At 51.0% G+C, this 13,111-nt stretch overlaps 1 protein-coding gene across 2 annotated transcripts in view; it reads left to right on the top strand.

The window, feature by feature from the left end:
• Nucleotides 1-4,197: 4,197 nt before the first annotated feature.
• Nucleotides 4,198-13,111, top strand: part of MGAT4B (alpha-1,3-mannosyl-glycoprotein 4-beta-N-acetylglucosaminyltransferase B) — a 53,204-nt gene continuing 44,290 nt past the window's right edge. For both annotated transcript variants that reach the window (XM_074292362.1, XM_074292363.1), the window contains exon 1: nt 4,198-4,595. In XM_074292362.1, the coding sequence (XP_074148463.1) occupies nt 4,499-4,595 (97 nt within the window). In that variant the 5' untranslated portion in view covers nt 4,198-4,498. The remainder of the gene's footprint in view (nt 4,596-13,111) is intronic.

A 13,111-nucleotide genomic window follows, 5' to 3' on the forward strand; every position in this document is an offset into this window, starting at 1 on the left:
GAATGGAGAGAAGGAATCATATAGGAGAGCTGTTGTGAAGGAAGAAATGATGCAGGTAGGATATATGGAATGGATAACAGTGAAGAACCCAGGATAATATTGAGGTAGTGGGACTGAGGGAGTGGGTACCCTTAGCAACATCAGGGAAGTAAGGAAAAAAGGAGAGGGTTTGGGGGAGAGGCAGGGGAAAGATAATGAGCTGTTTTAGACAGGTGAATTTGGACATATACTTTAAAACATACAAAAGTTGTACTTAGAAGCAGGACTTGAGATGGATGGACAGACAGACAGATCTGAGAATTTTCGGAATAATGAACATAATTGGCATTCATAGGAATTGCTGAAAGAGTATGGAGGGAAAAGAGAATTGGGTTCAACAAAGAGAGTCTGGGGTGATACCCAAAGTTAATGGATATGATATGGATGAAGAATCAGCAAGAGACTGAGATCCAGCTGTTAGGATGGAGAAGATAAGGAGGTAGCAGTGTCAAGACAATCTAAATATAAACCTGAATATTCAGGAGGAGATCAATAGCATCAGATGTTTCAGAGGATGAGGAGTCAGAAAAGGCTATTATAACATTTATCAAGTAAGAGATTATTAGTAACTTTGAAGAGGGCAGTAGATGATTAGGTTGGAAGACAAATTCCAGGAGATTTATCTACAGCATATTTATAATAATTTTGATGAAAACAAGGGTGAGAAGAGGAAGGAGTCCATTTGGGGCATAAGAGATGTAAAGACAGGAAACTGAAAGAAACAAATCAGCATATCCTCAATCACTTACACTATTAGAGTTGCCCAGGGAATTGTGATATTAAGCAACAAACCCAGGATCTCTAAACTAATAATTTTCAGAGGCAAGATCTAATTGCAGGTTTCTCTGGATTCCAAGAGTAGCTCTCTTTCAAGCCCTATGCTGCCTTCCAGCGTCCCTTCCAGATTTGAAATTCTGTAATTTGACTATGACAGAGAAAGTCTATATGGCAGGAATTCTCTTTATCACCAAACCCCAAAAGGGAGAGGAGAGGAAATGGCAGAGTCAGATCTTAATAATGGAGGCTTTCTCAAGGAGTCTCAAGATTAATAATGACCCTGAAATTGTTTAATCCAATTTGTTTCAAAAATAAGTCCTGACTTTTGATTTCATTACTATAAGGGATATTACTGCTAATGATAATATAGCTGTTCTAATATAATTTGGCAATTACTCTGCAATTTAAAGTGTTAAAATGTTACTTGGGGAACTGGGGAACTAACTTGAATGATAAGATCTAGTCAGTCAGCCTCCTGATGAGGGTGAAAGAGGAGAGTGTAAAAGGGCTTGCAGCTTAACATAAAAAAAAAAAAAAAAAACAAGATTTTTTTTTTTGGCAACTGGTTCCATCACTTCCTGGCAAATGGAGGGAGAAATGAAAGCAGTGTCAGAGTTTATATTCTTGGGTCCAAAGATCACTACAGATAGTGACTGTAGACTTGAAAGTAAGGGACACTCCTTGGAAGGTTAAGCTATGGCAAATCTGGACGGCACAGTGAAAAGCAGAGACATCACCTAGCTGACAAATGGTCAAAGCTATGGTTTATCCAGGAGTAACTTTGGCTGTGAGAACTGGATTGTAAGGAAAGCAGATTTCTGCAAAACTGATGCTTTGGAATTGTGGTGCTGAAGAAGACTTTTAAGAGTTCCTTGGACAGCAAGGCAATAAATGAGTCACTACTTAAAGAAATTAATTCCCATTATTCTCCAGAAGGTCAAATCATGAAAGTGAAACTTGAATTTTTGGCCACATTAGGAGAAGATGGGACTCATCGGAAAAGATCCTGGTACTGGGAAAAACTGAAGGCAAAAGGTGAAGGGCAAGCAGAAAATGAGACAAGATGGTGTCATAGAAGGAAGGAGCATGAATGAGCTTGGATGTACTTGGAGAGATGGTGGAGGATAGAAGAGTCTGGTACGTGCTATGGTCAGACATGACAACAAATTCCTACTTTTGCTGGGCACTGTGGGGTAAAATAAAAGGAGCTCACAACCCAATACTCAGGATCTAGAGCTAGGACGAGAGTCCAGCCCTCTTTTTTTTTTTTTTTTTTCCTGAGGCTGGGGTTAAGTGACTTGCCCAGGGTCACACAGCTAAGTATCTGAGACCAGATTTGAACTCAGGTCCTCCTGACTTCAGGGCTGGTGCTCTATCCACTGGGCCACCTAGATGCCCCCTCCAGCCCTCTCTTTTTATAGATGAGGAAACTAAGGCCCAAGGAAGATGCTGAGTTTGTGTCCAAGCTTACGCAGAGGCAGGGCTGAGATTCAAACTGAGCTCTCTGATTCCAAGTGCAGAGTCATTTCCTGACTGTTACTTGGCATCCTTTCCAGTACCTTAAGTACCCAGGGCTCCTAAAGTTCTGGTCAAGGACTGATTCTTAAGTTTATACCCTTTCTCTTATGTCAACCTTATTTACTCTGATGTAAGGGGATGCGTAAATGAGTGAAAAAACATTGATGATCTGTAACATGTTCAGTATGTGCCAGGCACTGCTAACACTAGGGAGACAGAGAGAAAAGTGAGGACAGGCACTGTCCTCGAGGGGGAGACGACATATGTGGGGCAGTGGTGGGGCAGGTCAAGTACTGAGCTTTGGAAAGCTAAGGGAAGTAGAGTCATGGCGAGGTGGATTGGAATATCATCCTGGAATGGGGGAAGGGAGAGAGGGGAAGGTTAGCAGGAGCAGGAGTTCGGGCATTCACCAATCTTTGCTCTCCATCTCTTAGCAGAGTACACAGATGTCCTGTGGGCCCAATAGGCCCAGTGTGGAACTCATCATCCCCACCAAACTTGCCCTTCCTCCCAGATTCCCTATTTCTGTTGATGGCACAACCACATTGGGCCTAAAACTTGATGCCTTCACACCGGTCATTTATAGTTCCACTCAGCCACAATTAACTTCCCCTCTGCCTTGCAAATCCGCCCTGCTACCACCTTGCTTCTGCCTCTGATCACCTCTCACCTGGACTTCCCTGTAACAGACTTCCCTGTCTATTCCACCCTTTGTGTCACCCTAGTGCTCATGTATCTTCCTAATGAAGACCAAAATGATTTCCTGGGCAGGGTCTTGGGACTTGAATAAGGAAACTGGGTTGGAATCCTGCCTCTGACAGTCACTAGTTAGTGTGACCGTGGGTAAGGGTCGTCATCCCCTTGAGTCTCAGTTTCCCTATCTCTAAAATGAGGAAAATAATAATGCTTGCTCTTGTCCTTGCTGGAGATCCGTATTCTTCTTCCCAAATGGGGCTTTGTTAGGGATGTTATTCCGGTTCTAACTTTTTCTCACTGGGCAATCTTCCTGGGCTTCCTCTGCTCTTCGTGCTCTTTCCCGCTACTCCCCGGTCCGTGGAAGGCCCCTCAGAGACAGCACTGCTGATGGAAGATGCTGAAATCAGAGATTTCCCTTGGAATGTTGACTCTCAGTGGACAAGTGCCCTCCCTTCAGCAGGTTTCAGTTTCTCATCTGCCTAAAAAAGAAAGAGAACAAGTTGGGTTTAGAAGAGCACCGGGTCAGGACTGTGACCCTGAGGGAGCCTTCCCTGCGTTGGGGCTCAGTTCACTTGGCTTTCACCGCCTCCTGGAAGCCTCCTGCAGAGAGCTGCACCCGTTTAGTCTCCGAAGTACTTCAGGCGTGCCTCTGGTGCACTTACCGAGTTCAGTCCTCTGGTCTGTTTATCTGCTTCTAGTTTCTCACTCCCTGCCCGAAGCCTGTGAGCCCTGTGGAAACAAGGTCTCCGTGCCCAGCAGAGCGCAGGGCTCCATAATTCGTGTTTTATTGCCGTGATTGGCCCTGGGACGTGGCTCCTCACACCTAATCCGTCCCCCCTTCTGGGGTTCGGGGTCTCCACACTCTTCGCCCTCGGAAGACACAGGAATGAGGCGCCGGGGGCGGCTCTGCAGCCTCCCAGGGAGGGGACACGTTCTAGGCTCTCCAGAGCTGCCTCCTTGTTCCCTCTGCCCACTCCTGAGGTATGACAGACCCCACCTCCGGGGCGGGAGCACGGTCCCTTTAAGCGCCTGCCATGCCCGCCCCTGGGCCCACCGCCCCGGCCGCGGCCCGTCCCCAGGTCCAGAGCTCCCGCGCTGGCGTTGGCTCGGCAGGGCCCGAGGCGGCCCCGGTCCCGCGCCCCCTTCCCTGCCCCCTCCCCCTTCCTTTTCTCCCTCCCCCGGCTCGGAGGGAGGCGCGCGCGCGGGCTCGAGCCAGCGGTGCTCCCCCGCCCTCCCCTCCAGCCCCCGCCCCAGCGGCGGCGCCCGGCCCGGGGCCAGCTGCAACCACCACCCGCCCTCCGCCGCCGCCGCGCGCGCCCCGGGCCCCGGCCCCCGGCCCAGAGAACCGTCTCCTGCCTAGTCCTCCGCGTCGTGCTCCCCCTCCGCGCCGGGCCCGGGACATGCGGCCTCGCCTACCCCCGCCGCCACCGCCGCCGCCGCCGCCGCCGAGGAGCCCGAGCCGGGGGAGATGAGGCTCCGCCATGGCACCTTCCTGACGCTGCTGCTCGGCTGCCTGTGCGCCTTCCTCTCGCTCTCCTGGTACGCGGCGCTCAGCGGCCAGAAAGGTAAGGGACCGGCGGGCACCCACCTGCCGCCCGGTCGTGTCCGCCCGCCGGGCCGGCCCTTCCTGCCCGCGGGCACCCCGCCGCTGCGCGCACGGCGCGCCCTGGGGTCCCGCAGCCCCTACCCAGCGGAGGGCGGGAGACGAACTGCCCCGGGAACCCTCCCCGCCGCTCCGCACCTCCTTCCCGGCTAGCGTCCGGCCGAAGGGAGAGGGCTCGTCCCGGAGCGCCCCCATGGCCCATGCCCACGGGGCCGTAGGAGAAGTATGTCCCCAAGGGGCCCCAGAGCGAGGCCACCTGGCTGCCCCCCGCGCCCTCCGCCCGGGGAGCCCCTGCGTCTCCCAGCGTGGCTCGGCCCCGGGGCCACAGGCTCCCAGCCGCTTCCTCTCCCCAGCCCCCTCCGTGAGGCAGACCCTTGTTCCCTGAGGGTCCGTGAGGGGCCCTTGCCAGGCTGGAGGCGAGGGCCGGGGGAGGCCGAGGAGCGGAGGGAGGTGGCTCGGAGCCGAGCTCATCTCTCTCCAGTGTGCCGTAAGTGCCCTTAGGCAGCCCTTCCCGGGAGTCTCCTCGCTACCCTCGGCTTCCCGGGAACCGGGCTCACCTGGATGGGAACGAGGTGCGATGCCTCCTGCTTGATTGTACTACTCATCTCCCCCTTCCCCCAAAGACCGGATCAGGAAGGTGGTCACCTGCCCTCAGCAGCCCCCTTTCCCAAACTCCCCACCCCTCCTGCTCCTCCAGGTGCTCCCGGAGCCAGCCGGGCTTCTGTTCAGGCTGCACCCCGTGCTTCCTCCCCTATCTCAAGGGTACTTGGAGGGCACCTCTCTGTGTCTGTGCCCTTCCCTGAGGCCAGCCCCCAGGGCCGGTCGTGGTCCTGGAGGCAGAGAGAGCAAGTGCCCCAAGGCTGGATCTTCAGGACAAAATACTTTGGACCACCCTGACAGAACTGAGGGGATTCTACCTATGAGTTCTGTCTATTCCATGTTACTCCAGGACATCCCTGGGGCAGAGGACCTGACCCTGGTCCAGCGTCCCCAGCTCAGTGCTTCCACCCCAGTCACCTTCCCTCTGCCCGTCCCCCACTTCTCAAGGCTAGGCTGGATGGAGAAGAGTCTGCAGGACTGATTACCCAGCCCTGTTCCCTTCTTCCCCACCCCCTTCTCCTTGTTTATGTCTTCTCGTCTCATCCGTCCCCCAGGGGGTGTGGGAAATAGCTGCCAGAGTGCATGTGGGGGCCCTTGGGATCCACATGGCCCATGACTCAAGGGTTAAGTTCTTCCATCTGGCCAATTCCTGCTAGGGGCCCTGGGACCATCTCTCCTGGGTGGAGCTTTGAGGGGATCCCAGGACCCACTTTCTCTTTTCCTAAACACTGTCTTCCCCTTGGTCAGCCTGAGGTTGTTTTCTCTGGGGCAGGACTTTTGTTTCTTCTCCTATCCCTGATCACTGTCCTGATCCTGAAACCTGGAGATAAGTTTACAGAAAGGTCTTCTAAGCTATGGGACAATCAAGACATGGCACTTTCCTAAGGGCCTCACTTGGCAAAGATTATCCCTTATGCCCTTCTATTGGCCCCCCTCCCCCTTTAGGGAGGATCCCACAGCATCACTGACCCTCTGGGCTGCTTACCTGCCCCTTTCTTAATGGCTGTCCCTCACCTAGGATGAGTCCTCTGGGCTATCTCCTCTGGCACAGCCTCTTAGGCCTAGAGGGAGAGTGCCTGCAGTGGGCTGGCCTCTGCTCTAGTGTGACCTTAGGCAAGTCACTTCTCTTCTCTGGTCTCTGTTGCCTTCTCTGTAAAGGGAGGAGGATGAACTTCAGGGTCCCCAAGATGCTGTGACCTGGTATGGGACACGTTATTTGGTGACATTTAGAATCATAGAGAGACTGGCAGAAGGGACAGGGGACTCATCTTCAAGGCGGGAGGACCTGGACTCTACTGGGCCCCTGACCCATGCTATGGGTAGGACCACAAGCAAGTTGCTGAACTTCACAGCATCTTCCTCCCTCACCTCTCTGAAGGTTATAAAGTTAGAGAGGAATGGCAGATCAGCTTTCCCAGAGGGAAGGCCCACCCTGAATCTCCCGCCATTGACAAAATCCCAGATTGAGAGGTTGCTTCAGAAATAACGCCTCCGTCCTCCCCATCCCCCAGTGTACTGAGTGATCCACATGCTTACCCTTTCCTCTTTGTAGATACTGGCAGGAATTGGAGCACTGCCTGGACTGTGGTCTGGAGCCAGGGTTTTTGTAGGGTGCGGGCATTTAGTGTGTGGCTGTTGTATTTTTTGGGGAGGTGGTGAACTGGCCTCCTTTTCAGTCTATAAGATCTCCCTGGCGATAACTTGTAGGACATATTTTCTCATTCCCCTTGAGCCAGGAGGAAGCTTCTTGGGTCATTGTGAGGCCCCAGGTTTTTCTCCCCTCTCATCAGGGCTTGGCTTGGTCTGTGCTGATTTCTACCGGGTCAGGAGACAGCTTGGAGAAGAGGCCTGGGATGGAGCTTATTTTCTGCATCTGTGCCAGCCTCAAAGAGGCCCTTGTGAGGGGCTACTCAGGGGCTCCCCCTCCAAGAACCCTCCTCCCTTCTTTCCTCCCCTCAAATGAAATCTCTCTTCATGTGTCTGCGAACACTTTGTCTGACCCTCTTTTTTGCCTTAATATCATCCTTATTTGTGTACGTATCCTTCTTAGAACTGCTTTGTCTCTGGTGCCCAGCACAGGGCCCTTCATGTAATAATGGGCCATGGGCTCATAGGGGTTGAAGCTGCCCTTCCATTCCAGCTCTGTCCCTCCCTCATCCCTCCCTCCCTTTTTATGCTTGAGGGAAGCCACTTGCCCACAATGGCTGCAATATTACCTGGCACAGTGAAGGTGTGAACCAAAGCTCTTCAGGCTCTAAATATAGAGCTCTTATTCTTCCTAGATTTTCCACTCATTGAATTTATTTATTTACTTGAATTGGGAGGGTGGCGTGGCTCCAGGGCGGGGCAGAGAGCACTCTGTGATGGGTCCCCTCCCACTCCTCCTCAGCTCAGCTGGCCCCAGCTGGCCATCCTTCTTTGGTGTAGGGGAGAGCCAGGTGCGACTGTCTGAGTGTGCAAAAGTTGCATTTTACCAGCTCTTAGCCCAGTAATTCTGTCCAATGAATGAATTTCCATGAGGAGTTTCCCTTTTATTTCTCTGACCCCGCCCAGAGCTCAGCCTGGCCTGGCTTCACCCCAACAGGCTCTGCTGGGTTATGTAAAACAACACTTGATCCCTAATCAGATCTTCCACATCCCTCCCACTCCTTCCCCCTCCCCAGTACTCCCCCCTCCCATTCTGCCTCTCAGGGACTGTCCCAGGAGAGCAGGGGAAAGACAAACCCAGCTTCTGGGACAGTGGGGGCAGCTTTCCACTCCTGGCTCTGCTGGGCATCAGCTCAAGTGAGCCAGTGTCATACATGGGCCAACCGGGGGGTCCAAGAGAAAGGGACCCTGCCAGGGAGGTGGGGAGGGCCTTGGAGTTGGCTCTGATTTTCAGGGGGCCTAGGATTAGGGGTGGGGGGGGAAGGAAAGCAAGCCAGGGAAAGCTTCCTTATCCCATTCCTTGCCTGGGGCTGGAGCCTGTTGAATTGGGGGATGAGGGAAAGGATTGGTACTTTGGGGAGGTGGGCATCTCCCACGCCAGCCCACCCACCCTTCAGAGGAAGCCGAAGGGCCTTTCACCCCATCACTGACCGGAGCAAAGACAGCTGGTGTTGGGGAAAGAGCACTCTTGAGTTTAGGAGTCAGGAGCACTGGTTTTATCCCTGGTCTGTCATCGACTGGCTGTGTGGCTTCACAAACATACTTCCTGAGCACTTACTGGCTCCAGAAAACAAGCCGTTTGCCCGAAATCCCCGTCCTACTTTGTGTTACAGGAAATGGAGATGGGACGGCACCGGGACTTCTCTGGACCAGGCACTCCCTCTCCCGTGCAGGGCAGCATCCGCTCTGCACTGCCTGCCCCTGGGGCCTGGGAGTTGGGGCGCAGAGCCAGAGTGGTTAAGTAGGACTTGAACCCAAGTGTTGTTGAGTCTGCTGCCAGCTCTCTCCCTGAGACTGCCAGATCCTTCCCTTGGAGGACAGGCCACATGCAAATACTCCAGGTTTCATCCGTAGGTGTCCTGACCCCTGTTTATTCCTGGTAAAATAATGGGACCAGAGGAGTGGAATTTGGTCCACAAGTATTTATTCTTTGAATGGGGATTGACCTTCTAGTGTTCCTGGGAATTTTAATGTTGGGCTTCCTTTTAGGAGGTGACTTGGATTCTCTTCTCATTCTGCCCTAAATTTACTTTTAATATTAAGCCCCACTGTTTACTGAGGACTTTGCTAAGCACCAGGAATACAAAGAAGAGCAGAAGACAATTTTGTGATCTGCTGGGGGAGACAAAACAACTATGAACAAACATTAGATACAGGACAAACTGGCAGTGGTCACTGAAGAAAGGCATTAGCATTAAGGAAGTTTGGGAAAACCTTGGAGAAGCTGGGATTTTAGCTGTCATCACCCTTCCACCACCCCGTGAACGTTTCCAAATTTAGCAAAGCTAAAAGAATGTAAATCACTTGAGTGAAGGAGGCTGTGTCATTTCTGTTCTAGTCTCTCCAGCGCCAAGCACAGGCGCTGGCCGGTACTCTGTAAGAGCCTAATAAATGCTTGTTGAATGAATGATAGGGCTTTCAGTCCATTCCAGGGCCCAACTTAAAGCTTTTACGGCTTCGTCCTGGCCCTCCTGGAGCTAGCTTTGTTCTGCCTTAGTCTGTGGGTCATCTGTATCACAGGAAACCATCAGCCTCTAGGGGCCGAGGAGATGAGGAAGTACCATTAAGGGGAGCAAGTAAGAGCCATAGCCCCTGTCTGGGCCTCAGCTTCCTCATCTGTAAAAGGGAGCCCAGGCTGGGGTGGAGGTCCCCTCCCCTAACTTGTGCTTTTACATACACAGCCTCCCTGGACTTAGCTGTAGGCAGAAGCTTCTCCCAGCCGGCCCTGTTTGAACCTTGCTTTGGAGAACTTCAGCCTGAGGTGGATTCTAGGGTGGGTGAGGAAACCACAGGCTGTGTGTATCCCCCAGACTTGGATCAGGGCCCCTTTCCATCCTCCCTCCCTTCCTTCCTGCAGGAAGTGACATTTTACTGTCTAAGCCAGGGAAGCATAAATTCAGCCTCTTTAAATTCAAAAAGAATTCAAAGCCCAGAAAAGCTAATTACTTCCCCCCTTTTGCCAGTTGCCCCCACATAATGGTCTGGCAAGAAATGAATTTTGAAGTTTTCAGATTCCATTTCCCCCCAAAAGCTGGGGCTTGTTTATCTTTCCCCTTAAGTACCCCATAGATTGATTTGGGTAGAACCTATCCAAAGATAGGACAAGATCAGATAATTTCTTTCTAGCCCCTAAAGCCTAGAAAGGTCTTTGAATCCTAGTGTGAAAAACATCGAGTAAAAGACAGAGATAGATACTTTAAGGTCTGGAAGATTCTTCAATCAGTCCCCTGAGGTAGCTCAGAGCCGTTACAGACTGGGGGAGTGAGGGGTGGGAGGTGCCTTATTCAGTGCCATTTGCTGGTAGGTTTGGGGAAGGAAAGCATCTGGTTAGAAAACCAGACTGAAAGTTTCCCACACTACTTGCTTAGGGCAGAAGAATGTCTCTACTGTGCAACTGCCGGGGTTGGGATCTCCAAGGATAGGTGGCTTTTCCACATGATTCCTTGTGTCCCAAGGAAAGGTTTTTTGTTTTGTTTTCAGTTTTGTTTTGTTTTGTTTTTTGGGGGGAAACTAGTTTAAGCAGATTATAGAAAGCTGACTTTTCCTCCTGCCCAGTCTAATCCAAGGAGGAGACCATTTGGAATAATCTTCCTTCATACAGGGACCCATCCTTGGTTTGGAGCATGTATCACCAGGGCACAGCCCCAAGTACCCCCTGCTTTCTGATCACTCTTTAGCAGGAGGGAGCTAAAAGGGACAGTGAGAGGAGTGAAAAAAATCTGGGTTCCTTAAGATAGGCAAAGACCTTGTCCTTCAGTTCTGCCCTGTGATACAGACATGGAAGCAAGGATGAAATCATTTCAATTAAACCAACATTTATTAAGTTCTTGCAGTGTATAAAGGCAGAGTTTAGATGTGAGCCAAGGGGAAATAAGGATTTTGTGGATCTCTGGGGCTGAGACCTGCCCGATTTTGCTGAAGGGTGTAATACTTATTAAATAAGGTTGAAAAGATAGCTCAGACTGTGAAGGCCCTAGAATGCTAGTCAAAGGAATTGGAGTTTTAGTTGGTGGCTACTAGGGAGTCATTGAAGATTTTTGAATGAAGGAATGATTTTTAGTTCCCACAGCAAGCTCAAACAAATCCCTGCATATCGAAGATTGGTGGGATGTTGCTATGAAAAATGGAGTATAGAGAGGGAAAGAGGAGGTAGAAAGGCTTCTTTTTTAGAGGTTATTGAAATAATCCATTTGGGTAGTAATGAAGGCCTCTACCAGACATTGAAATAGTTAAATATTAAAAACAAAAGTCAAGCTTGCAGATCGCACTGCTGTAAAGTTGTTGTAATGGGGATAGGGTAGACAACGTGGCTGAAGTTGGAGATGGGCAGAGGAGAAGCATTGTCCTGGAAGCCAGTAATGATAAGACCCTGGGATGCAATGGTTTGGGGTGCTTTATGTAGTGGGGTGGATTGGTTGGGGAGCTAAGGTGAGCATCAGCTCACTGCAGGGAGAAAGTGAGCCCTCCTTATGTGAGCTTCCTGAGACCAAGCTGCAGTTGCTCTAGGCTAGTTAGACTGGCACTGAAATCAAGGAGAACAAGCTTGGATGAGCTCTGCCTTGTGGTCCAGGTCCAGCTGCCAGTTAGGTTGTGAGGTGGGACTTAGACCTGGGTGAAGTACAGAAGAGAGGTCAGGACTAAGAGAGAGGTGTTTGGGAGAGACCTCCATAGAGGAGCTGGTGGGGAATGGGTAAGAGGTTGTCAGAGGCCAGGACCATGTTGGAGACCTAAGGTTGCTTAGGAGGCTTGAGAAGATGAGACAGAAGGAACAGTTTAGAAGCTAGGAAGAGAACCAGGGAAATGTGACACCTGAAGCCAGAGGAGGAGAGGATCACCTGTAGGAGGGGGTGGATATCAGAGAATGCAGAAAGGCTAAGGAGGGCCATTGGATTTGGCCATTAGTCAATAGTGACCTTGTTGAGAGCAATTTCTGTAAAGTGCCGGGGACAGAAGCCAGATTATAAAAGGGTGAGGAGAAAGTACTGAGTATTTAGAACTCACAATGGGTGTGGGTAGCTTTAAAAATGTTTTAATGATATATTTTCCTTTTAAAAAATATTGCTGTCCATTCCCGAGAACCTTCCCCTGCAACAAAACACAATTAAGCAGAACAACAGTCCCTGTTCTTCAAGAGCTCACAGTCCTCTGGGAGAGGCAACATGCAAATATTTCTGTACAAACAAGCCATGTGCAGGATAAATGGGGGATGACTTAAGGGAGAAGGCATTGAGATTAAGATACTAGAAAAGGCTTCTTGCAGAAGAGGAGACTTTAGTTGAGACTTGAAGGAATCCAGGGAAGCCAGGAGGAGGAGATGAGAAGGGAGAGAATTTCAGGCCAGGGGGACAGCCAGAAAAATCTGTGGGAGTCTGGAGATGGAGTGTCCTGAGCAAGGCACAGCAAGGAGTCTGGAGTATGTGGAGAGGAGATTGGAAAGGTAGAAAGGGGCATGACGGGTTTTGGAAGCCATGCAGGATTTTATATTTGTCTTAGAGGTAAAAAGGAACCATTGGACTTCCTTGAATGAGGTGTATGCCGTGGTCAGACTTGCTTTTTAGTAAGATTGATTTGACAGCTGAGTAAGGATGGATTTGGAGCTGAGGCAGCAAGACTGAGCAGTGGGCGCAGATAATATTCCGGGGGGTGAGGTGGGAGGGGGCCATTAGGACCCATGGGAAGGTAGAAATGTTGGGATTTGGCACCTGACTGGCTATAAGCGGTGAAAGAGTGGAGTTTGAGGAAGATACTAGTGACTACCTCTGCAGGAGGAGGAGCAGAGTTTAAGGGGTCTATGGAAGGTGTCGGGCTGGGTTGGGAGAGCCACTAGGCAGTCGGAATGCAAGACCAGCTCCAAAGAGAGTTTAGGCTGCTCAAGGTGGGCCAGAGCCGTCTGTGTAACGATGATAATTGAAACCAAGGGAGCTGATGAGATCACCAAGGGAAAGAGCATGGAGGAAGAAGAGAAGAGGGCCGGACAGAGTCCTGTGGGATACCCGATGGACCTGGATAAAGATCTGGCAAAGAGGACTTGAGAAGGAAGTATCGGATGGGGAGGGCAGGCCCTGGAGAGAACAGAAACCTGGAGGAAATCAAAGATCAAAGAGAACTAGGGGATTAGAGAGGCTCAAGAAGGATGAGGAAGACCATTAGATTTGTCATGTGGGATCGAGAGTAACTGGAGGGAGCAGTTTAGTTGAATAATGGGAAAGCAGAGTGCAGAAGAGAGCTAGA

This window comes from Sminthopsis crassicaudata, chromosome 2, assembly GCF_048593235.1.
Source record: "Sminthopsis crassicaudata isolate SCR6 chromosome 2, ASM4859323v1, whole genome shotgun sequence".
Taxonomy (NCBI): Eukaryota; Metazoa; Chordata; class Mammalia; order Dasyuromorphia; family Dasyuridae; genus Sminthopsis; species Sminthopsis crassicaudata.